We start from the raw sequence: 22,804 nt of genomic DNA, 5'->3' as shown, positions 1-22,804 counted from the left end.
AGAGGGCCCTCTTGGCTTTAGGAAATCTCTCAGCAGGTGAGTGATGACAGCACTGGCAGGGCCCAGAAGGGCCAGAGGAGACCCCAGAGTCAGGCCTGTGGGACATTCTAAGAGCAGATGCCCTGGCCAGGAGTGGCCCATATACCACGCCTGGGGCAGAGGCCTGAGGCCCTGGCGCCTGGCTGGCCCTCGGTATGGGTGTATCCCTGTCTTTCTGGTCTCACTCCCTGCCCTGGGTCTGTCTAGCTGGAGGGATCCCGGAAGCGGGGAAGAGAATGAGAGATGGTAGACATGCAGTGGCGAGATCTGCTCAGGAGCAGCCAAAGGGACGAGGGAGAGGGCAAGGGAAGAAGTGGAGAAGGGCCTGGATCACCCTCTGGCTGCAGCCCTCCTGTCCCCACTAGGCAGCAGACTGACCTCCCAGTCCCAGGCCATGGCCATGGTTAGGAGTTATTGTGGGTGCCATTCAACCATCCCACTCCCGTCTTTATCCTTAGCACTTCCCTGCCCCTTTCACGTCATCCCAAATCCCAGCCTCGCTCCTTCCTGTAAACCAGGCTCTAGAAAGCTCTCCAGGAGCTAAAACCCAGGTCTCAAGGGAATCAGCCAACATTTCCTGCCTTCCTCCTTCTGCCCCCACTAAGAAGCCAGGGAGGCACTTGGGGAAGAGGCACATCAATCAATCAGTTCCACCAGCACTTACAGTGGGAAGGCGTGAGCCCCGGCCCGTACCAGGCCTGGGGTATGCGGCCTGGTCGCGAGGAGGTCGCGGTACACCAGCTACCAACTAATGGTCACCGTTAGGAGCAGCCGTGGCAGAGGAAAACAAGGGCTCTGCCCGATCTCCTGGGGATCAGGGCACATGAGTCAGAGTGCTGGGTCCCGGCACAGCAATGTCACAGGTGTACCCAGAGCCTCAGAGCAGCAGGCCCACACCCAGCAGCTTCTCTCTTTTTCCAGGGCCAAGGGAGTGTGAGGCTGGAAAGAAAGGGCAAGAAAGGTAGCAGGGAGGGCCCGGCTTTAGGGAGCTGGGTGGCCTGGATGAAAAAGACAGAAAAACGGGGTTGCACAATGGGAAGCAAGAGTTCTGCTCTTGGAGGGGGAGGGAGGACCAGGCACAGAGAGAAGGGTCTGGCTAGGAGTCTAGAAAGCGTGGTGGCGGAGGGAGGTCCCTTAAGGCCATTCTTTCACAAAACTCCCTGGGTCCTGGCCCCTGGCTCCTTGGCCTGGTGGGACAGCAGACCGCTCCTCTCCCTCCACTAGGCAGACGCTGCCAACACAGAGGCCCAGGCAGTCCTCATTTCCGTCTCTCTTGCTGCAGGAGAGCCTCCCATGCTTCCTGGGTTTCAGGCCTCGCCTCCCACATGGGTCTCTCCCCCAACAGGAGACCATACATCCTGCTGAGTCGAGGGTGCCAGGGTGCTGTTCTGTGGCCAGGCAGCCAGAGGGGTGTGTGCTAGACCACCAAGCTGCTGCACTGCACAGGTGGTCCCGGTGAGACTGACCCTCCTCCTTTGCACACTGGGGCCGTCCACCCTCCTCCCGCTCCCAGCTTCTCTCTACTCATTGTACCCTGGCCCAGCTACCCCAGAACAGCTGCTGCTTGCCGTGGGGACCCACAGGCAGTAATTACTACAGTGCAACTTCCTTCCCCCTCTGAAGATGAGGAGGAGGAGGAGGAAAAGGAGGAAGAGGTGGTAGCAGCGGCCAGGGTGGTCAGGGTTTAAAAACCAGCTCAGGGAAGGCAGTGTTAAAAGGTGAGCCTTGGGGCCTGGGGGCATGGGGGTTGGGTCGGGTGGAGAAATGGCCTGAGCCCTGGAAGAGTGTTGGGCCAGCCGTTCTAGAGGAGGCTGATGGAGGCTGAGGCTGCACCACTGACAGGGCAGGACCCAGGAAGAAGAGAGGTTGGGGCCAAAAGCCTTTCCAAGCCTCACCCAATCCCCTGCTCAGGCAGCGGGCACGGCCTTGAGCCAGGGCAGCCACTTTCACGAGGAGATGCCGCCGCATGGCTCAGCCCTCCAAAGGTGCCTGCATTTATTTTATTTTTCCATCATAAAAACACAAGCTGCAGCCCAGCCAGATTCCCGGGCTGTGGGGGCTGGGAGAACACCAGTAGTATCGACAAGGCCGGTAGAGAGGTCTGAGTAACACCCACACTCAGTGCCTTTCTTGGAGAGGAGAGTGAATGGGTTCTCCTCGCTGGTCCCTACCAGGTAAAAAGAGCCCGGGGTGGGGTCTCTCCAGGGAGCCTTTCGGACCTGCCCCTCTGCCTCTGCCTCCTGTTGGGGAGGAAAGGCTATGCTAGGCCTTTTTACCTCAGTTTCCTCTGATGTCTTGCAACTAGAACCAGGGCTGGTTCAAAGGGCCACTTCACAGCCCAGAGCTGCCTGTCTCCAATGCTTTCTACCAAAGAAAAGGTCCAAATAATGTGCCCCTCACCTCGTCCACTTACCCCCTACTCCCGCCCACCAGGACTGCCCTACTGAACAAAATCAAGTTGGGAGTCAGACAGTCGGAGATCTGAAAGGTCATCTGATGCTCAAGTCCCTCCAAATGTCACTAACCGGTGCACAGCACAAACCTCTGTTCGAATGGTACCAGGAAACCCATGACTTCTGAGACAGCCCATTCTGTCCCGGGCTCTGACAGCTCCTTTCTGCCAAGATGGCCCCAGAGCACCTACCCTCTGCAGCAGACTGGCAAAACCCGTGCCCAACCTGGCTACAGGGGCTGGCCCCAGCTCAGACTGGTTGAGTGGGCGTATCTGGCCAAGTAAAGGCTGGAGGAAGGAAATTGAGAGCAATCTGCTCTGCCCTAAACCCGGCTTGGAATCTCTTCCTCCAGAACAGCACAGGAACCTTCTCAATCCCCGGTGCCTGGCAGGTCGAAGGTGTAACCAGAGCTAGTGAGGTTCCTAGAAGCCTCCACACTTGGCGAGGCTCTGGCCTTGACCTGGCGGCTCATGGAAGGTCTGATCTGAAGGCGGCTGACATTCAGAGTAGGGGCCTGAGCAGCACACACGGGTGCTGGGTTGGGGATGCCAAGTTCTTTGCTCTCTGGGCTCAGACACCATCTAGAAGAAGTCTGTGGCCTACCTCAAGACAGTATGCTCTCAAAGCATGGGGCTACTGAGAAATTCCACTCTGAGAATCAGGAAAATGAGCCAGCCTGGCCCAGCTTCTGATCCCACGCTTCCTGGCCTCCCAACAGCTGAGGCCTGGGTCATCTGCAATGGGGGGTCTGCTGGCAACACAAGGGGGTTCTGGCGTGGAGCCCCAGAAGGAGAAAGAAGTAGTCCAGGCTTCCTCCCACTGACCCGCCTTGACAGCAAGGCTGCAGCCACAGCGTCACATGGACAGCGCTGTCCCTCACCAGCTCCCCCTGCACTCTGTGGCCATCCCTTTAAACTTGCCCTCTTGCCTCTTTGGCCCTTGACCTTGTAGAGCTTATCTTGGCTCCTCTGCGCCTTGGACAGCCCCACCCCTTCGTCTCAAGAAGAGAAGGGGCAACTATCACCAGATCCCCACAAGTCAAGGGCAAGAGCCTGCTCAGAGCTCCAGCCATGTTTCACCGCCATTTTCACCCTGGCTTCTGGTTGTGTTCAGGGCCTGGGAATCAGCCTGGTGGGGCCTAACCCTGGGAGCTTCCCAACTGCAGGATGGATATACCTGTGTCTGAAAGCTTCCTCCCTTCTCCCCTCCCCCCTCCCAGCTCCCTCCCCCAGGGAAATCACTCTAAAAGGGCCTAATGGAACTACGTCCTCTTCTCTTCCTCTCTCCCCTCTCTCCCTCCCTCTCTCTCTTTCCTTTTTTTTTTATTAGCATTTGTGGAATTTATTCCCAAACTCTCCTAATCTTCCGTACACAACCATTTGATTTGCATAACCCAACCCCCTCTCATAAAAACTGGCTGCTAGTTTAATTAAAAAATGTAAATTTGCTGTCATCTCGGGGCCTGGTGAATTAGGACGACATCGGCATTTTTTATTGCTAAAGACGTCCAGATTGATCCAGCCCTTGGCTGAACTATGGTGGGGGAAAGGGGGTCCACATGGTCCCTGAGGGTCCTGAGGTCCTGTTGTCTCCTCCTGAGAAGGCTTGGCTCTCCCACCACTGACTTCCTTATGGCTGAAGGCCTTCAGGACTGAGATGTGTCCGGGGCCGTAGGGGATGTTAACCTATGATCAGAGGTTTGGTGGGTCCATGATGCCAGCAGCCCTTCAGGGCCTGCGCCCCTGGCCATGGACTGTGTCAGAGAGGCCGTCGGCTGAAGCTGCCCACGCTGCCCTCAGAGGAAGGGACACTCACTTCACCAGCCACAAGCCCTGGACAGAGATGAGGCCCCGGCTGTGTCCCGCGTGCACTGTGAAGTTGAGGGAGCTGTTCCCAGCTCCTGAAGATGAGCATGGAGTCAGCCCAGGGACCAGCTCAGAGGGGATCTCAGCATCCTCATCTGCTTCCCTTTTTTGGTGAAGTGGGGGGAAGAGTGCTTTTCTTCTGACGTTCTGAGATTATAAGTGAAACTTCCAAGTTCAAAGAAGAGACTGAGATGGTATCACCAGATGACTCCTCCAGAAAACAGTCAGAACTCTGCCACCCTGGGCCTCCCCTCTGGCCAGAGTCCAGGCCTGAGTCCCACTAGGAATGCTCTACTCCAGCTACAGGAGGAACCAGCTGACCTCAGGGTCCCTTCTAGCTTCTAGGAAAAGTTTCCAGAACCTGTCCCTGGAGTCCTGGGAGAAGTCAGTCTCCCTAAGTCCCAGGAGAGACACCACCAGAGGCTCTGCCACCTGCCTCCTACCAAGGCTGGGAGGCCCTCACTCCAGTCAGGACACCCTAGAGAAGGGCTTTGGAGTACTGTCCCCACGACTGACTTGGAGGGACTTGTTGGTAGATGGCAGGAGGATGGACACTGGCTCCAGCTGGCACTCAGGTTAGGAGGAGACCGACCAGAGGGCCTGCCTTCCAGCTCTGTAATGCCTGGGTCCCTTGTGCTGGCCCACAAGCAGAGGCTCGCCTGCCCCAGGTAGGGGGTGGTGCCTTGCCACCAGGCCCATCTCCGAGGTCAGCTTCTTGGCTGGGATGGGTGGGGCCCCATTTCCGAAGAAAGGGGGTGGGGCCTGAGAGGGAGGTAATGAGACACCGATTGGAGGTGGGGGTGGGCAGGTTCTCTGTGGGAGTGGAGGGCAGGGAGGGGCAGGGTGGCAGCCATGGCCTTAGACACCTTTACCACTTTGCCCAGCAGGGGGTGTCACACCCTTCCTGGGCACAGAGGTCCCGAGGCCCTCCATATCAGACCAGCCAAGATCACACCTGGTGTCACACAATCCTCAAACTCTGCAAATGACACCGCCCCACCCCCAACAAACACAGGCCCTTCTTCACCAGCCACCGTGCCACCCATCCTCAGCCCCTCAGGGCTGCCTCCTGTCTCTGTGCCCACTCCCCTTTGACCTTAGAAGGTTAGATATCAGCTCATGGGTCCCAAGGGCCGATGCTGTGAACTTGGGCCTATTATAAACAACAACGCTAACAGCCACCAGTATCACCTATCCCATCAATGAACCAGGAGAGTTCAGAGATCAGTCTCAATGAACGATCAGGCTGTTTGTTTCTTTTAAAACATTTAAGAAGACAGCTGCTTTTGTAAGCCTAGCATGTAAGGGTCCTGGTCAAAATTTGGTTTCAATAGCCAGGGCCCATGGGAAGCCCACAAGAGCTGAAGGCAAAAACACTGGAAAGAATTAGATTAAAACCAAGAAAACACCAAAATCTCAGGATAAACTGCCCCAGGCGAGCACCAGGCCTCCTGGAACCCCCGACCTTGTCCCACAGGAGGCCCCCAAAACCTAGATGCCTATGCTGAGTAGTCCTTCTGGTCCATCACCACCCCCCAGGGTGGGGGCTAAAGAGGTGGGTGGGAGACAGTCCAGGGCCCCTCACTTTGAACTGATAACAGCCACCTCATCCCACAGATTCTCAGGTGAAAAATACTCATTAGCCATAATAAGCAGCTTGATCATCCGACACAGCCTTGTCCCAAATAAATTAAATTCCTTTACCTTGAGACAGTCGCCCCGAAACCAGACTAACCACCTTTCCCAACAGGACGCTGCTTTCAAAAACTAAACCACCCCCCACTAAAAAAATAAAAACACACACCCCACAGCCAGACACACAAAGATCTTTGCAGAGAACAAAAAAAAAAAAAAGCACACACACAGAAAAAAACACGAAGCCATACAAAAAACACGGAGAACAAAAACCCCACAAAAACCCCCTAAATCCTCTCTCTGGGTGCCCCCCAGCTCCTGCTCCTCTCGGTTCTTTCATAATGACAAGCATCACATTAGTCACAGCCTCTAAGCAAGTGGCAAATAACAACAACAACAGCCTCAGAAGTCGCCGATCCCGAGGCCGGGACGCCGGTAGGCAGCCGCCCCGACCCTCCCGGCCCCCACCCGGCCCCCACCCGGCCCCGCCGCCACCTCATTGGGCTAAAAATAAGAACTTCCGTAAAAGAAGCGAAAGAAAAGTGAAAGAGCCGCCCCTGCGTTCCCACCGGCCGGTACCTGTTCCAAGATCCATTCTCTTCTCCTTGGTCCCAAACTCTTCGCGGAACGCCACCAGGGGAAGACCGGGAGACAAGAAACACGGGGTTAGCGTCTCGCGGGACCCCGGCCGCCCGCCCCGCGCGCCCCCCACCCCGCAGGAGCGGCCCGTCCCGGGCGGGCGCCGAGGCCGCGGCGGAGAAACTTTCTCCTCCGCGCCGCCAGCTTCTCACGCTCGGCCCCGCACGCGCCCGCGGCTCCGCGCAGCCCGAGTTTCTCCAACTAAGGCAGCAACTCTCGGCCGGCGCGGCCCCGGCTTGGGGGCCCGGGCCGGGGGGTCCGCGAGGCCCAGGGGCGCCCCCGTCCCGCCGCCAGCGCCCCGCGCCCGGGTCGCCGCCCGAGACCGCGGCCCCCGGGCCTCCCCCGCCCGCGCCCGGTACTCACCATAGTCGGAGAGTCGAAAGCCGAATTCACTTAAATAATCAACTTTCATAATACTTAATTAATGCCTAATTGCAACTGATTACTCCCCGAATAACAAGTTGTTTTAAAGCCCTGATGTCATTGCTCCTGCCGGTAACACTCAGGGTAACAGTTTGGCAGGAGGGAGCGGGCGGGCGGGCGCGGCCGGGGGCGCTGCCAGGAGCCGCGGTGATTGGCAGGGCGGCCGCGGCACCGCCTCCTCGGCCCGACCCGCGCCGGCCCCGGCAGGTGAAAGAGCAGAGCGCGGCCCCGCCGCCGCCGCCACCGCCGCCGCCGCCGCCGCCGCCCGGTGCGCCCGCCCGTCGCCCGCCGCCCGCCCGCCGCCGGTGCCGGAGTGAATGGGCTCGCGCTCGCTCGCGCCCGCCGCCGCGCGCCCCCGCCGCGCGCGCCCCCGCCGCGCGCCCGCGCCGCACTGGCAGGGCGGCCGGCCCCATTGGCTCTGCGATTCCCCAAACCTCTGGCTCCGGGAGGAGGGGGCGGGGACTTGCGCTCAGAGCTGGCGGGAGGGGACCTGGCGCGGGGCGGGGAGCGCGGCCGGAGGACGGCGCCCGCGGGCACGCGCCCACTCTAGCCGGCCGCCGGCGGCCGCGCGCGCGCTCGCACGCTCGCACGCTCCCAGCGGCCGCTCGGGCCCCGCGAGCGCGACCGACGGCCGCCGCGCGCGCCTGCCCTACGCCTCGCGCGGCCGCGCTAACTTTTCCGCGAGGGCGGGCGCAGGTGTGAGGCGCCGCGGGGCCGCGCCCGCCGGGCCGCGCGCTCCCCTGCCCGCGGTCTGCGGGCTCGGGGCTCCTGGGGTAGCACAGGGATTTCGTGTTCCCCTCACAGCAGTGGCGGCTCTTGGAGCTGGAGGAACACGAGTGCGGGGCAAGGCGGGGCAGAGCGCAGTCAGGCCCGCGCGCCCTCGCATCCCGCTCGTCCCCAACCCTGGGCCCCAGGAGCGCCGGCCTGGGACACGCACTGGGGTTTCCTCCGCGTTGCTTTGGTTTTGCCCTTAAAACGGGTTCAAGTGTCCTCCCAGAGCCTCCCCGGTCTTCCGGTCTTTCTCCCCACTCCTCCCTCAAAGTTGGGCCATCTGCCCTGCAGGCTAGACGAATGGTGATCGGCGCCCCTCTTCCCCCACAGTCCCCGACCCATGATCCCGGCCATCACTTGGGCTTCCTCCCTGCCTTGTCCCTCTGGCCGCTGTCCTAGGAAGGGCGCTCAGCAGAGCACAAGCACCCTCAACCAGCGAGTCTGAGGCGCATCGCGGCTCCTCCTCCTCCCCGCGCCCCACCCCCCCAACACCGCGTCGGGCTCTGGGACCGGGCCCTGTCCCCTTAAACGTGGAACCTCATATCCTGCCAGCCCATGGCCAGCCAGGCGCTTTGTGCTCCCCTTGCTCCTCCTCCTTTTCTGCCAGAGAGGGCAGTTTGAGGGGTCTCCCCACCATGCACCGTGCACCATGGGACATCCCCAGATGTCCCTGCTGCAGCCATATATTTTGAGAGTCCTTAAATATTGGTGACCTAAGTGACCCATCCGGCCCAGAGGGGCTCACGGAAGAGACGATGGGGTGAGCAGGGCCTTGGGCAGCCTTGCTAAGGAAGGACCTGGCTCTCCGTCTCTTCTTCACCTATCCTGCTGCCCTCCTCGCCTCTCCCCGCGCTCGTCTTTCAGGAGGGGCCACACTGCTGAAAGAGGGGGGAGGGGAGCAGGGCCCAGGCTTCCCTGGTCTTTGGACAGCATCCAGCAACATGGCGCTGGCCTATTTTTGCAATAATTTCTATTTTGCAAAGGGAGGGGCCAGGGAGGCCTTGGGGCAAAGACAACAGGGAGTTAACAATCTACTCTTTCTCCTACTTTCCCCTCATTTTTCTCCTTTTTTCCTGCTTGCTCTGTAGTTCTAAATGGCCTCGAAGGGAGCTGGGCACCCCTCCCCTACTCCACTGCCTTTCCCACTGCCTTCCTAGCAGTCCCCACTCCTGGCCGTCACACACCCCCATTGGCTCTGTAATTCCCCAACCCTGTTCCTACATAGGAACAGCAGCTGGAGAGGCCCAGAAACCTTATTGAGCTGCCCCTGGCCCCAAAACCTCGAATAAGGGAACAAAACTACCCCAAGTCTAAGCCTGGGAGTATGACTGCCTGTACCGGGCACCCAGCACAGAGGACTGTGTGCCTCTGCTCCCCACATGGGATCTCAGAGAGGGCATCTGTGTCCAGGACCGCTGTGGGGTACACACATGCCTCTGGGTGTTGCCCCCAACGACTCCCCAAAGCAAGGAATCGTAACAACAGGCTTGCAGCTCTGGCTGGTGACAGCAAGTGATCAATCCCCACCCCAATCCTGAGCCTCTGCTGTCCTGTCTGGGCAACTGTGTGTAGGAGGAAGCCTGGAGGCAAGGGGTAGAAGAGGTGATTTCTGGGTGCATTTGAAGATGTCTGCACAGATGGGGAGCTCCTTGCATACATGACCCACACAGCCACTGGCTGGCTCGGAATGTCCTCCTCGGCTTCAGCTGATAGTGGTCAGAGCCTGATCCCTGAGGAGGGTGTGGAGGGGAAAAGGAAGCATATTCCCTCTAGCTGCCCAGGCAGGACCACCTGGATTGGCCACCCAGTAACTCCGGGGCCTCAGGTAGACAAAGGCTGTAGAGGAATGGCAGAAGGGACAGGACTTGAGAGAGCTTGGGGGACGGCAGCCAGCAGTGGAGGGAGGTGTGGGGATGCCTGGAAAACCTCCGTTCTGCCAAGTCCCTGGCCAGGTAGCCACAGGTCGAGTGGGACCTGCCCAAGAGGAAAAGGCCTTCCTCTTGGAGGAGCAGGGGTCAGAGAAGCAAGAAACAGGCCAACTAGGAGCGTAAGGATTTATGAAGGTCAGAGAAGAAGGTGGAGGCTTCGAGGTCATGGGGTGTGACTCAGAGGCTGTGTCATGGAGGGGTCCCCAGATTATGCGCCCCCCCTTCTCTGTCTCTCTCTCTGAGTGTATCTGCTCGTACCAAGAGGAGAGGTATCTTTTGAGGCTATGGCCCATCTTTGCCTTGAGGACTCCGACATGGTGACACCTGAGACCCCAAAACCAGGCCACAGTGAGGACCTTCATGTCTGGGACTCAAGGGATGGAAATCCAATGCCATAATCTCGCCTGGTCTTGAGTCCCCGGACCCAGAGCCTCCAGCTCCTCCTGAGACAGCCCACTCGCAAGAGAAAAAGAAGAGTGGAAGGCAACCCAGCGGTTTCCCCCAACCCAGGCTCCCCACATCAGCACCAAGGAAAGCCATCCGCCCTTCCTGTCACACTGCCATCGCTGGTTCCTTTTCCCCCCCGCACCCCCAGGTTGCCCACTCACTCTCTCTCCCTCCTGAGCCTGGGGCCTTCTCACTCACCAGCCTGTTTACACACCAGGTATCTCATGCTTTATCTGCTCTCATTTTGAATTTGTAACTTTCACATAAACTTGAACAAAGCTCCTTTTGTTCTGGCACCCCACCCAGGATCCCAATAAACTGGTTCCATCTGAGGCGACTGGGCCAGGGCACAGAAGCCTTGGCCAAAGGACTGCGTGTGCCTGCGAACAAGCATGTTCGCACCTGCGATGGAGTCCGTGTGTTTGCGTGTGAGCCCGCTCCGGGGCCGATGGAGGGAGGGTATCGGGAAAACTGTGAGCCAGCGAAGTGGACGGGACGCGTGGGGGCTGAGGGAGGGCAGAGCCAAGGCACCACGGCACGGCCACGGGCACAGGAGGTCGTGGGCCACAGACAGGTGGGTGTTGGGGCAGGGGGTCAACAGGATGAGAAGGAAACAAAGGGGAGAAAGGAGCCACAGAGTGGGTGGCGGAGCGAGGGCCGCGCCGAGTGTAAGGCAGACGCAGGGATTGCATTATGGCAGGAGAGGGGCTGGCACAGCCGCACGCTCGGCCCCGTAATCCTGTTAGCCAGCAATCTCCATTCCGAAAGAGCTTCATTTCTTTGTGAATATTTGTAAACTAGATATCTAATGGAAAATTATAGGAAAATTATAGTGAAATTCATGACGGAGAAATCCGATTATCCCTAATTCAATTATGCCATCTTAGCCCACACAGCACATTTCCCATTTTTTTCCCATAAATACCGATGCCAGGGGTCCCGGTAATCAAATAAAATTGAAAATCATCTTCCCATTAAATTCAATTAGCCGCAATTTCTAAAGCCTATCAGAGATTTTAATTACTAAATTATAAAATTCTCCAATGCTAAATTGAAACCAAAAAAATTGCACATCCTTATATTTCAGAGAAAAAAAAAGGGCCAGCAAAATCCTTGAAAAATGCCCTCTTCTCTGTGGCCGGCTCCGAAGCAGCCTCCCCACCTGGAAGAGGCTCACCATTGCTGCCTACTTGTCCAGCTGGGGATGAAGCCAAGGGACCAAGGAGGGGCCCTGGCAGGGGAGGGCTGAGGGGGACTGGCTTAACAGAGGGGCGAGCTGCACCTCCAACCCCAGCGAGCTCCTCCACACTGGCCTTCCTCTTGTGGGCTCTCCTGGCTCCTGAGAAGTCCTCAGCTCTGTCTCTTACCAGGAAGCCTCTAACTCCCAGCGTCACCTTCTTGGCCCATGAACTGGGCTCAGGCTTAGGTCACAGCTTGGCCTCAGGGATCTGTGTGGCTCCAGGACAGCGGACGGGAGGCAGCCAGCTCTTACCCAAGCACAGGCTGTCTAGCCACTCAGCTGCCCCCTGCCCCCACACCCATGGCCTGGCCTGGGTTGGGGGTGGGAGCAGGATGAAACCTGGTTGGGGGTGGACAGGTATCACAGCATGGCTCCATGGTCCAGAGGCTGCTTGCTCCAGGGTGTTCTCAGGGGCCTATGAGGCCTGGCAGTGTACCAGCCTCCAGGGAGAAGAGCTGGGGATCGACCTGGCCCAAATCTGGCCTCTCCCTGCACTTCCAACTCATCCTCCATTCTCCTTACCCTCTCCTGGGAAGTCAACGGCCCTGAACTGGCCAGAAGGAACGCCCTTGTGCCCTGGGAGAGGCTCACACTTTCCCCCCATTTCCTTTTAGGGAAGTGCTGGCCACAACCCCAAACAGTAGCCCCTCCTCTCCCCCCCACCCCCACATCCCACTTACCCTGCTCTAAAAGGTGCTCTCAGAGTCAGTAGAGCCTGGGGAGGTGGCATCGGTGGGGGCATAAAGTGACCCAAGTTCTGAAAGTTAAGGTAGGTGTTTGGGTGGGCAGCTGGCAGCCCTGGCAGATCCAAGACAGTCGGCAGAAGTCTTGCCGTCAGCCCAGCACCCAGGGAACCGGGAGCAGGTTTAATTTGCCAGGCAGCCAGGAGTGCCAGCAGGGGAGGCACCCGCAAACAAAACAAAAACAAAAAAGTTAATTATCTTTGGCTTTTTCTTAATAAATATCCAAACTGGCCCGGCCGGATCCTCCACTTTGGAGGGAGAGAGAAGAAGGAGGAAAAAACCCCAAACCAAAATCCAACAGGCTGATTCTCTTGTGTTTCCCTTCCCCTTTGTCTCACCCTTGTAGGTTTCTCTTATCAGAAACAGCGACGGTTTCACATTAATTCCCAAATTTTTGTGAGTTCAAGAGTGTGGCCACAAAAACTTTTAAAAAAAGTTTTGGGGTGGAAATGTGGAGTGTGAGAGAAGAGAGGTAGGTGGGAAGAAAAAGGTGAGAAGAAACAGAAGAGAAGCAGAGACAGAGAGAGACAGACAGAGAGAGAGAGAAAGAGAGGCAGAGAGAGAGAAAGAGACGCAGAGAGAGAGAGAAAGAGAAAGAACGAGAGAGAGAGACAGAGAAAGAGAGAGAGAGAGAGACAGAGAGAGAGTATGAAGCAGGGAACTGGGCTAGTTGGGTTACCCTGTGGGCCTGGCCCAGCCTGTGGCCCCAGCCCGGGCGGGGACCTGTTCTGGAATGTCGGGTTGGCATTTTGTCTCAGTTACAATGATCAGCTGCAGGAGATATGGGATTTCTCATTTTAAGCTCTTGAAACCACTTAGGTTTCTCTGGCTACTTCAGCTACCCTGTTGCTGCTGGTTCCTGCGCCAAGCTTCCCTTCTAGGAGCACGGCTGGGAGAAGCAGAGGGAGGGGTCCCGGGAGGGGAGGCTGGCTGTCCTTATGGGAGGTATGACGTTTTCTATGTGGAGTTGCCAGCGTACCTGGGAAGAAGACACGTGTGCTCCTGCCTGGGTCTGGATGTTTGGATGGTGTATGTACATGCTTGAGCCTGAACTGTCAGACACACATGATAGGCACGTGTGTGTCAGGGGTGGGGCAGGGGTCAACCAGGACATCAAGCAATCCCTCATGGAGCACCAGCTCTGGAGTCTCAGTACCTGGGTTCACACCCCAGCTCCATCTTCCACGGGCTCTGCTCCTTGAACCCAGGCACTGACCCTCTACCTTCCCAGCATCTTAAGGAAATCATCGTTAGCGGAACCCTAGGTCTGCCGATGGTGGCGGATGGAGAGGGACTGCTAATGAGTACAGGGTTTCTTTCTGGGGGGATGAAACTGTTCTAAAATTAGATAGTGGTGATGATGGTACAACCTTGCGAATATACTAAAAACCACTGAATTGCACATTTTAAAAAGGTGAATGTTATGGTATATGAAGGATACCTCAATAAAGTGGTTATCAAAAAGTGGGGGAAAGACGGGGGAATCATATTGGCACTTCCTGAATAGAGTTGTTGCCACACAGCACTCAGCCCGCACACAGTCAGTGCTCAGTAAGGATTAGCTGTTAATAGGGATCAGTCCAAGGCCTGGGCTGGTGTCCATGGGTGTATACCGTTGGTGCTTACAAACGTTTACTTGGGCCCCTGATGCCAGGGCCAGCAGGTTGTCAAGCAGCTGAGCTGCCCCAGGTGTCTGGTGGGGCTCCTAGGCAGCTACTCCCTGGCAGGGAAGGGGGTGCGTGGCCCTCCTCCTGCCTCCCTCCTGAGTCCCTGGAGAGGAGCCTGCCCACCGTGGCAGGCGGGTTCCCGTGCCGCACTCTGCCCGTCTCACAGACACTCATATTCTCCGTGTGCAGCAGACCGTGAATTCACCTTCATACTAGTTACAGGGTTATTTAGCTTCTCTTGATGCTGACAATCACAAACTTTAATTCGCTGCCTGGCTTCTCCCTGCTGTGCCCTCTGCCCACCCCCAAAATCCTTGGGAGAGGATGGGAAGGACTTAGGTCCAGCTCCCTCTCGCCAAAGCTCACCCTTCAGAGTGATGGAGTGATGGGAGGAGGGGGGGCGGTCAGAAGGAGGAGATGTCGGGCAAAGGGCTGGGGGGAGAACAGTGCGGGAGAGAGGAAGTACCACTAAGGCTAATGGGAGCTTCCGTCCTGCTCCTCCAGCCTGACACTAATGTATTCAACCTGACATCCCATCTTGTCATGAATGAAGACTCGGCCGATCAGGCTGCTGGTTTGAGGGCTGGCAGCCGCGGCCGGAACAGACCGGGGCCAGGGCTCAGGCCTGGGGCTGAGCCCCTAGGACGAGGCAACTGGCAGGGGGCTGGCTTTCCTGCCTCCCGCTTAACTAACAGGTGTCCATCCAGGAGCCGACCTGAGGGAGCCCATTCCTACCAGCCTGACAAGCCAGGCCTCGGTTTCTCCTACTCCCCCAGCCCATCTCCCGTTGGGCCAAGTCGTCCTGCCTACGAGGCTTCTCTTGGGCTTCTGGCCCCGCTGCCCAGGCGGCATCTCTCTTCCTTTGCAGAAGGCAGGTGGATCTGCTCAGAGCTACTGCCAAACATTAGACGGGAAATACTCTGAGACATCCCCTACCACACACCCAAATCACACAATCCTGAGATGAGCGCGGGGGACAGGTCCCAACCCAGGTGACACATGCCCGCTTCCTTGCCTGCTGGGAGGAGCTGCTGCCGCCTTGCTCCCCCGACGGCCAGCCCTGGCGGGGTCTTCATCCCTCTTTTGCCTTGGCTTCAGCAGATCCCTTGCTTTCTGTCTGCCCTGTGCATCTGCACCCTTTCCAGGAGCAGGCCCAGCTTCCAGCAGATCCACAGAGGCCTCCCGCTGGTTCAGAGGCCAGTGAAGGGCAGAGATCTCAGACCCCTCCTCTTATCCACCACCTGCCTCCTGAAGTGGCCACCATCATCTTTCCCCAAAGCCTCCTGGGCTAGTGAAGTGAAGGAGGAACCATTTGCTTTGAGAAGCATCTGGGTGGAACAGGGGACTCTCACCCACAAAATCCAAGCTGGCCCCATCAGTCACTTGTTAGACAGAGAGTCCCAAGGGCAGAAGGCCAAGCCAAGAGGAATCACAAAGACCAGAGGCCTGGCAATGACCCGGGCCCGGGAGCTTGGAGAGGGAGATGCTGGGCTGGAGGCAGTGCTGGGAGGAGAGGGAGGCCAAGAACCCCATTGGTGGATCCAGGTTAGTGTCTGCCTCCTCCCAGCCCCATTCCACTGCCCCACCCCTGCCAGCGGGGGAAGTGGCCACGGTGGCCTGGGCAAGAGAGATGTCAACGGGGCCGATGGGAGAAGGGGCTTGTTGACTGCAAACTGTCCATTATGGCTTAGATTATAAGCATATTGCACAGGGCTCTCTGCACGATGCCGGGGAAATCCAATACGCTGAAAGGTTAATGCAATCAATTAGGGTGACAAGGAAGTAAAGTAAAGCCTTCCGAGTAGATGAAAAGGAGAGAGAGAGAGAGAGAGAGAGAGAGAGAGAGAGAAGAGAGAGAGAGAGAGAGAGAGAGAGAGAGAAAGCAAGCGCCATGGAGTTGTGGGGGTGCTATGGGTGGTGGGAAGGCAAGGAGGAAGAGGAACTAGAGGGATGCAGAAAGGAGGCCTGGAGGGGAAAGAGAGATGGACAAAAGGTCAAGAGCCTGCAAAAAGAGGACAGCAAGAGAGACGGCAGCAGACCTAGCATGAGAGGAGGCCCAGCCGACTCTGCAGCAGACCTCTGACTGCAGGCGCGGCTTCTGTCTCCTTGCCCACTCCCTGCCAGCCTTTCCCCTCAGGCTTGGAGAGTGATTCCGACCTTGGCCCACAGCAGTAGAATTGGGCCAGGGCGGCCTTGGTCCCTGATCCTGGACAGAGCTAGCACCCACTGTGTAACCTCCAGGGCCTTCTCAGCCAGACTGCAGCCTGGTTCCCCCCACCACCACAAATAGACCCAGTCTCAGATCTGGACCCTCAGCAGCTCCCGACCACACAGCCTTCATAGCTTCTCCCAGGCACCCCAGCCCCTCTTTGCCACAAGCCTGGGAAGCAGAGAGCAGTTTACAGATAGAGAAACTGGTGCTCAGAGGTTATGCCGCTTCCCAGGGCCCTGACACAGAAATAGAAGACCCAGGGCTGCCAGTCCACGACCTGTGGGGCTTTTTATTCCAAGGTGCTCCCTGGAATTAGGAGCCCATCCTTCTCCATAGGGTCAGACCCCAAGTCCCCCAGGACAGAGGGTAGGGAGCTCTGTGGAATCTGCCCAGAGATGGCCGTAGCCTCTGGAGCGCAAGCAGGCGGGAACTACCTGGTGGGTACCGGGCAAGCCACTTTCAGCCACAACAACTCACTCATTTGTCCCAGCAACCCTGCAAAGTAGATATTCTCCCCTTACAAAAGAGGAAGCTGTGAGGGCTGGGCACGGTGGCTCGCGCCTGTAATCCCAGCACTTTGAGAGGCCGAGGCAGGCAGATCACAACGTCAGGAGTTTGAGACCAGCCTGGCCAAGATGGTGAAACCCCATCTTTACTAAAAATATAAAAAATTAGCCGGGTGTGGTGGTGAGCGCCTGTAGTCCCAGCTACTTGGGAGGCTGAGGCAGGAGAATTGCTTGAACCTGGGAGTCAGAGGTTGCAGTGAGCCGAGATCATGCCACTGCACTCCAGCCTGGGCAACAGAGCGAGACTCCGTCTCAAAAAAAAAAAAAAAAAAAAAAAAGAGGAAGCTGTGGATCTGAGGTGAGAGAACTTGCTAAAGACTGCAGGGCTCCCGGGATACCAGTAGGGGCAAGAGCTCCGAGGAAGCAGGGGCTGCAGGGGAGAGGAAGAGCTGAGACTTTGAGGCAGGGACTGAGCAGAGAAGGAGGCCCTAAGGAGAGCAGGGGGAGGGAGCCCCCCCGAACAGACCACGACTGCAAGCAGTGCTGCAACCCGAGCACTGGGCTCCCAGACAAATGCTCCTGGCCCCTCAGAGCAGTCCCGATGAAGACATGTGCACAGGGCAGGATGATGGCTGTAACAGCTTCAGGACTGGACTTAGGGCCGGGGAAATGTACACTTCAGCAGGGGAGCAATGGTAAATTTCCTGTTGTGTACATTTTACCTCTAAAAAGAGAGAGAGAGAGAGCAAAGTACAGGAGCTAGAAACTCTCAAGCAGGGGCTGGAAAACTTTTTCCCTAAAGGCCAGAGAGAAAATTATTAACCTTTTAGGCTTTGTGGGCCAGTCTCTGTTGTAGCCATTCAACAATCTCTGCAAGTATAGAATGAAAACAGCCATAGATAATACCTGAACAAATAGGCATGGCTGTGTTCCAATAAAACTTTATTTATAAAAGCAGGCTGTGGGTCAAAGGTGGCCCGTCTGCCAAGTCCTGCTCCAGAGAATGGAAGCACTTGGGGTGGAATTTCAGGACACGGAATGGCTGGCTTCACCCTGCTGCCTGGGGATGGAGGTATCTATCCTGTCTGGACCTCATGGGCGGAGGTTTCTAGAGGAAGCAAGGTTCTCATAATCAGAGGGTAGAGAAAAGGAAGGGTCAGAGAACAAAGTGTGGCGTGGGAAGCCAATATCCAGGAACTGGTGCTAGCTCGGGGCATCCTGAGGAGCCTTCCACGGCACTCAGATCCTCATGGACCATGTGAAGGCATGGAGGCTTGCAGCTCTGAAGATTCTAGAACTCTCAACTCCATGAGACAGGGGTGAGGCCATGATTAAGAGGAGGACGGGAGTGGCCAGAAGGGAGCAAGAAGGGGCACCAGGGAGAGAAAGGCAGAGAGGACCTGGGACAGAGCTGTAACCAGGGTGGTGCTGGTGGTAAAGGGAGGAATCCACGGGCCCCAGTGAGAGCGCAGGGCGCAGGCCGGGCCTGCCCTACACCGGGCCGCCTCTGATCACGTTTTCAGGGCCACTGCCCGCCAGCGAAGACAATGCTGGGGGAGCCTTTGAAGTCCGAAAGGGATGCCGCGGTGGGAGCCAGGGAATCTCCTCCCTTCCCCGTCCTCCTTGCGGGGGAGGGGGCCGGTAGGACAAAACCCAGAGCTGGTCGGTCACAGCCAGGGCCCCGAAATGCGAGAGACAAAGGGAAAACAAACAGGTTTGGAGCCAGGCGCATGGTGCCGTGTCTGTCCCCCGCCCCGCCGAGCTCGGATGATGGATGGCTGCAGCCAGCCAGCTCGCCCGCCGGGCAGGCCCCGCTATTTACATAACACTGGCGTTCCACCGGTCACCTCTGACACAGCACTGCCTGGGGCCCGAGGCCCGGTGGCCCCGCGGTTTCTCCCGCCACCACCCGGGGAACTGACACAGCCCGCGAAGGCTGGGCCAGGCTGGGGCAGCCCCGTGTGCTTGGACTTTGGGGGAGCCCCGTGCCTGAGGAAAGGCAGGACATGGCAGCCTGTCCTGGCCTCGGCCATGGCCTTCTCCCTGCCAGCCTCTTAGGGAGGACGGAGGAAGCCACTGGGGGTGGCACAGCCTCCGAGGAGCGAAGGCAGGACTGGGGTTCTGGGGCCTTCAAGTCCACGCAGTTCTTGAGGCAGAGCTTGGGTAGCGCTTCCAGGCACAGCCAGCCACCGCCACGGAGGCAATGGCACTGTGAAAGCGGGCACCGCAGGCTGGGTAACCTGAGCCCAGCCACCACAGCTGCCCCACCGCCCCATGCTGCCCTGAGCACATTCCTTCCCCAAAGTCTGCAATCCATGTGTCCCCAGACCATTTCCAGCCTAAAAGCCAAGCCGAGGGGATCCCACTGGCAGGAGGGCATCTTTTTCCATCAGGTCGGAATGGGCAGGGTGGCTGCAGTTCCCCATCTCCATCTTCTAATCTCTCCCTGGGTGCTCAGCAGGACTGAACCCATCCCAGGGTCATACATGCATTAGGTGAGTGGTCACCAGTTGGGGAAAGGACGTGAGGCTCAGGGAGGGGCTCAGGCCTTACCTCGTGGCGGGTCCTAGAGCCTCCTCGGATGTAGCTGGGGGTGTCACTTCATCCTGGAGAGGCAGAGAGAGGAGCCCTGTTAGCCTTTCCAAGCCCATGACTCCCCAGTGCACGCCCACCATCCCTCCTGAGCACCCAAGGGTTCCTTGCCCCACATGGGCTGAGGGGCTGATGCTCCAGGGCCAGCCAAGAGGGCCAGAAACTCAGGCATGCCGGTGGACTCTGATTTGGTTCATTCAGGTATATGCCAGCCACAGTTTGTGAAAAAGTCAGAAAGCGGTGGGAGCTGACTGCAGGGGCAATGTGGTCCTCAGGATCCCCCTAGCCAGGTGGAGAAGAGTCAGCTGTGCCGTGCACACTGCTCCGTGGAGGAGGCCGGGAGTGGGGGTGCTGGTGAAGTGGTCTACATGCTTCTGTGGAGCTGTAGCGGCTTAACAGGGATGCCTGGGGACAATGACAGAATACAGCAGTAACTGCTCCTTTACTCTCTTCCCTGGGGCCCCTGAACATAAAAATGACAGATGCCAAACGGTTCACTCTAGCAAGTTGGTGACAGAGGGGCAAGGGCTGGCCAGGGGCCAAGGCACCAGGAAGCCTCCCTCCACGCCCCAGGAGCAGGCTGCCGGCAGCACCTTCCACCCCGGGCTCTACTCATGAGTCATCACAGCCCACATCCAGAGACAGTGCAGGGAGAGAGACGATGGTCCGACAACGTGGAGGCTTTAACCAACACACGGCCCAGCCCAGCGTGCCGGGCTGGGGCCCTCCTGCCCAGAGAATGAATTTAGGGAGCCAGGTTCAAAGGGGCAGCCTCTGTGTACGTAGAGTGAAAACCCAGGGAGCCCCCCAGCCTGCTGGCCGGGCCCCCCAACCCTTGCTCGAGCCAGGCCCTGCCCCTGCAGGCCTCGAAACCCTACCCAGGCTTGGGGAGGGCTGTCTGTTACGTTTTCTTCTCCTCTCTCCCTCATTTGTGGCTTATCAATGATGCAAGAGGAATAACACCAATTTCCTTAGGCTATGTAATCCCCAAATCAGATTGGGGGGATTGCGGGAGATGAGGTGACCTTGTTCAGGGCTCCCGGAATGCCACCCAGTCCCGCCGCCCGCTCTCCGGTTCCCAGGACATATTTAGACAGATAATGCTAATTGTACTTGACACGTCCTCTTAAGGAGGGCTCGGCTCTCCACCAGCTTTCGCCTCTTGTGCTGGGCTGCCCGGGCAGAGGGTGCCCACTGGGGTGGAGCCTACCCTGCCAGATACAGGGCTCTGGGAGGGCTGAGGGCCCGGTAGGCATTGAGTGGTTGGAAAGCACTGCCCCACGGGCCTCTGATGCCCGTCTCATCCAGATGATGAGAGGCAGGGGGTCTGCAGAGAGCTGGGCAGACCCCTGAGACAGGCGGTGGTAGAGAGGATGGGGAGCTGGGCAAAGGGGGAATAAGGAAAAGGGAAGGATCTGGCCAGGAAAGGAGAGGATGGAGGAGGAGGCCGACAGGGAGGGTCACGGAGGCCAGGGATGGAGACCCCCAGGCCTCCACTGCCAGGCACCAGGTGGGCTCAGCCATCAGAGCTCAAGTCCTGGCTGGGCAGCCCAGGGCCCTGGCTGGGTGTCATCCTTACCGTCCCATCCGTCCCACACACTCCTGTCCAAGATCTCTCAAGGCGCCCTGGCCAGCCTCCTGTGGACCCCCAAAGCCCCCCAACTCCACAACTCCGGTATCTCCCTTCCACCACCTTTCCCTCCCCTCCCATCCTCCCTAGCAACTGTGCATTTATTAATTCATGAGGCACTAATTAGTTCTTTGTTTAATTTTGTGTTAAACAGACTGACCGGAATGATAACGACTTGCAGTGCAGTGTTGCCGTCCCCAACCACCCCTGTTTTCTGACAACAAGGGAGCGCAGGAGACCGGAGCGCTGAACCCAAATCCCTCAGCAGTTGCACTTCATTAAGTCAAAATGTGACAAGAAGCTTAGAGAGCAACTTGCAGATCTGATCACACAGAACAATCAGGGAGGAAACTTTCCAGGAGTTGGTCGGGGGTGGAGGAGGGAGGGGAGGGCCAGAGATGCGTACGTACAGGGACCAGGACGCGCGTGGGGTCCTGTACCCCACCTGCCCAGGGCAAGTGTCCCGGCTGATGGGAGCAGGAAAGCTGTCCCTGGGTGGGATCTGGGACCCTGGAATACTGGGACCCCAGTGGGGGCCTAAGAAGTAGCCGAGAGTTCATCTTGGTCTCCTCTTCCTTCTCTGGGCATCTTTTCTTGTCTCTCTGCCTCTCACTGTCCCCGATGTCTGCTTTGTGAGTGGCCCACATGAGTGAGTGGTCAGCACATCTGGGACCTGGTAGCTGATGTAGTTAAGGAAGGATTCTCCAAGGCCAGGGGAGAGGCGCAGTACTGGGAAAACCCGGAGGACAGCAGCGGCCCTACACTCAGCAGGGCTGAAGTGAAGTGAACCCTTCCAGGCTAAGAAAGAAAAGCCATGTGCTCAGAGATCATGGCAGAAAGTGCCTAAGAAATGCCAACACCCCCATTATCTGCCAGCTGTCCGTCCGCCCATCCATCCATCCATCCATCCAATGTTCCTAATCCTAAATACTCTGACCAAAAAACTGAGGACCCAAAGGTTCAGAGTTCTGTCCAGAGGTAGATGGCAAATCAGAAACAGAACTGGGTCCTGGAGCTTCCAGGCTGTGGGGCTGATGGTTGGTTGGTAGCTGAGCTAAAAGTGACAACAGCCTTCTGACCTCCTTCCTCCTGTCCATGTGAAAAAGCAGAGGCATCAGGCTGCCCATCCCACCCTCTCATTGCACAAGTGAGGATGAGTGACACCAAAAGCAAACCCTGCCCCAAACTAAGGGCAGTGGCCCTGCCCACCTTTTACCCACCCCTCATCTCTGAAGATACCAGCAATGTCTTGGGTAAGAAGAAGAGCACAGAAGGGATGTGAGGAGGAGGAGAGAAAAACAAAAGCACAGAGAAAAGTTGGCAAACGTGAGCCCTTATGTGTGCAAAGAGCGTGGTGCCTTCTTCCTACTGGCTGCTGTACCTGCCCAGGTGAAGCCCGGCCTTCCCTCCATCTCAGCCCCGGGCCGCCCAGCCGTGAGAGTGAGCCTGGGGGCAGCCTCATCCAGCCTTTCTCCTGGCCGGTTCCGAGGCACAGTGGTCTCTCACCGAGCCGGCAGCCCTGGGCTGGCTTCTGTTAATTTGCTGTCAGGCTGCCTAAGCAAACCAATTAAAACTAATCATTAATTATAAAAGAGAGTGAGAAGAGGAGGAGAGGAGAGGAGAGGGTGAAAGACCGAGAGGGGAAGGAGGAAGAGGGAAGATGGGCTGGAGAGGGAAGACCTGGGGGCCTGCAGGGGGCCCGGAGTGGGGCCTGGTGGGCTGGGCTCTGGGAGGACAAGAGGCTCCTCCGGCACAAGGGGTGCCAGGGTCGGGGGAGGGCAGGAAGGAAGCAAGGGATGGAGGAGAGGGGGCAGCCATGGGCAAGGGGCGGAGGGAATGCCACGAGAGATGGGACGGGGGAGAGTGACGGGCAGAGAAGTGGCAGCATACCAGGACCTTCAGGGACCTCCTCCATCTGCAGTTCCCTCTTGCTGGAGCCGCGGCCGGTCCAGGACTTGACTTTGGAGCCTCTCACCCACAGCTGCCCAGCTCCATATTTATGAGGCACCAGGCC

General features: G+C 57.8%; 1 protein-coding gene across 5 annotated transcripts in view; it reads right to left on the bottom strand.

Annotated features, from left to right (window-relative positions):
- The window catches only part of CASZ1 (castor zinc finger 1), a 160,809-nt gene that overhangs the window by 51,238 nt on the left and 86,767 nt on the right, over nt 1–22,804 (bottom strand). For 2 of the 5 annotated variants that reach the window (XM_033228407.1, XM_033228410.1), the window contains exons 3-4: nt 19,122–19,174; nt 6,572–6,610 (exon numbers count right to left, since the gene is read on the bottom strand). In XM_033228407.1, coding sequence (XP_033084298.1) covers nt 6,572–6,587 — 16 coding nt within the window. In that variant the 5' untranslated portion in view covers nt 6,588–6,610; nt 19,122–19,174. Of the gene's footprint in view, nt 1–6,571; nt 6,611–6,994; nt 7,372–19,121; nt 19,175–22,804 lie in introns of those variants that run through there. The other 3 variants (XM_033228405.1, XM_033228406.1, XM_033228408.1) reach the window with 3 other exon arrangements.

Source organism: Trachypithecus francoisi, unplaced genomic scaffold, assembly GCF_009764315.1.
Source record: "Trachypithecus francoisi isolate TF-2019V2 unplaced genomic scaffold, Tfra_2.0 Lachesis_group12, whole genome shotgun sequence".
NCBI classification, from domain to species: domain Eukaryota; kingdom Metazoa; phylum Chordata; class Mammalia; order Primates; family Cercopithecidae; genus Trachypithecus; species Trachypithecus francoisi.
Note: the sequence above shows the minus strand (reverse complement) of the source record. Positions and strands in the feature narration are given on the sequence as shown.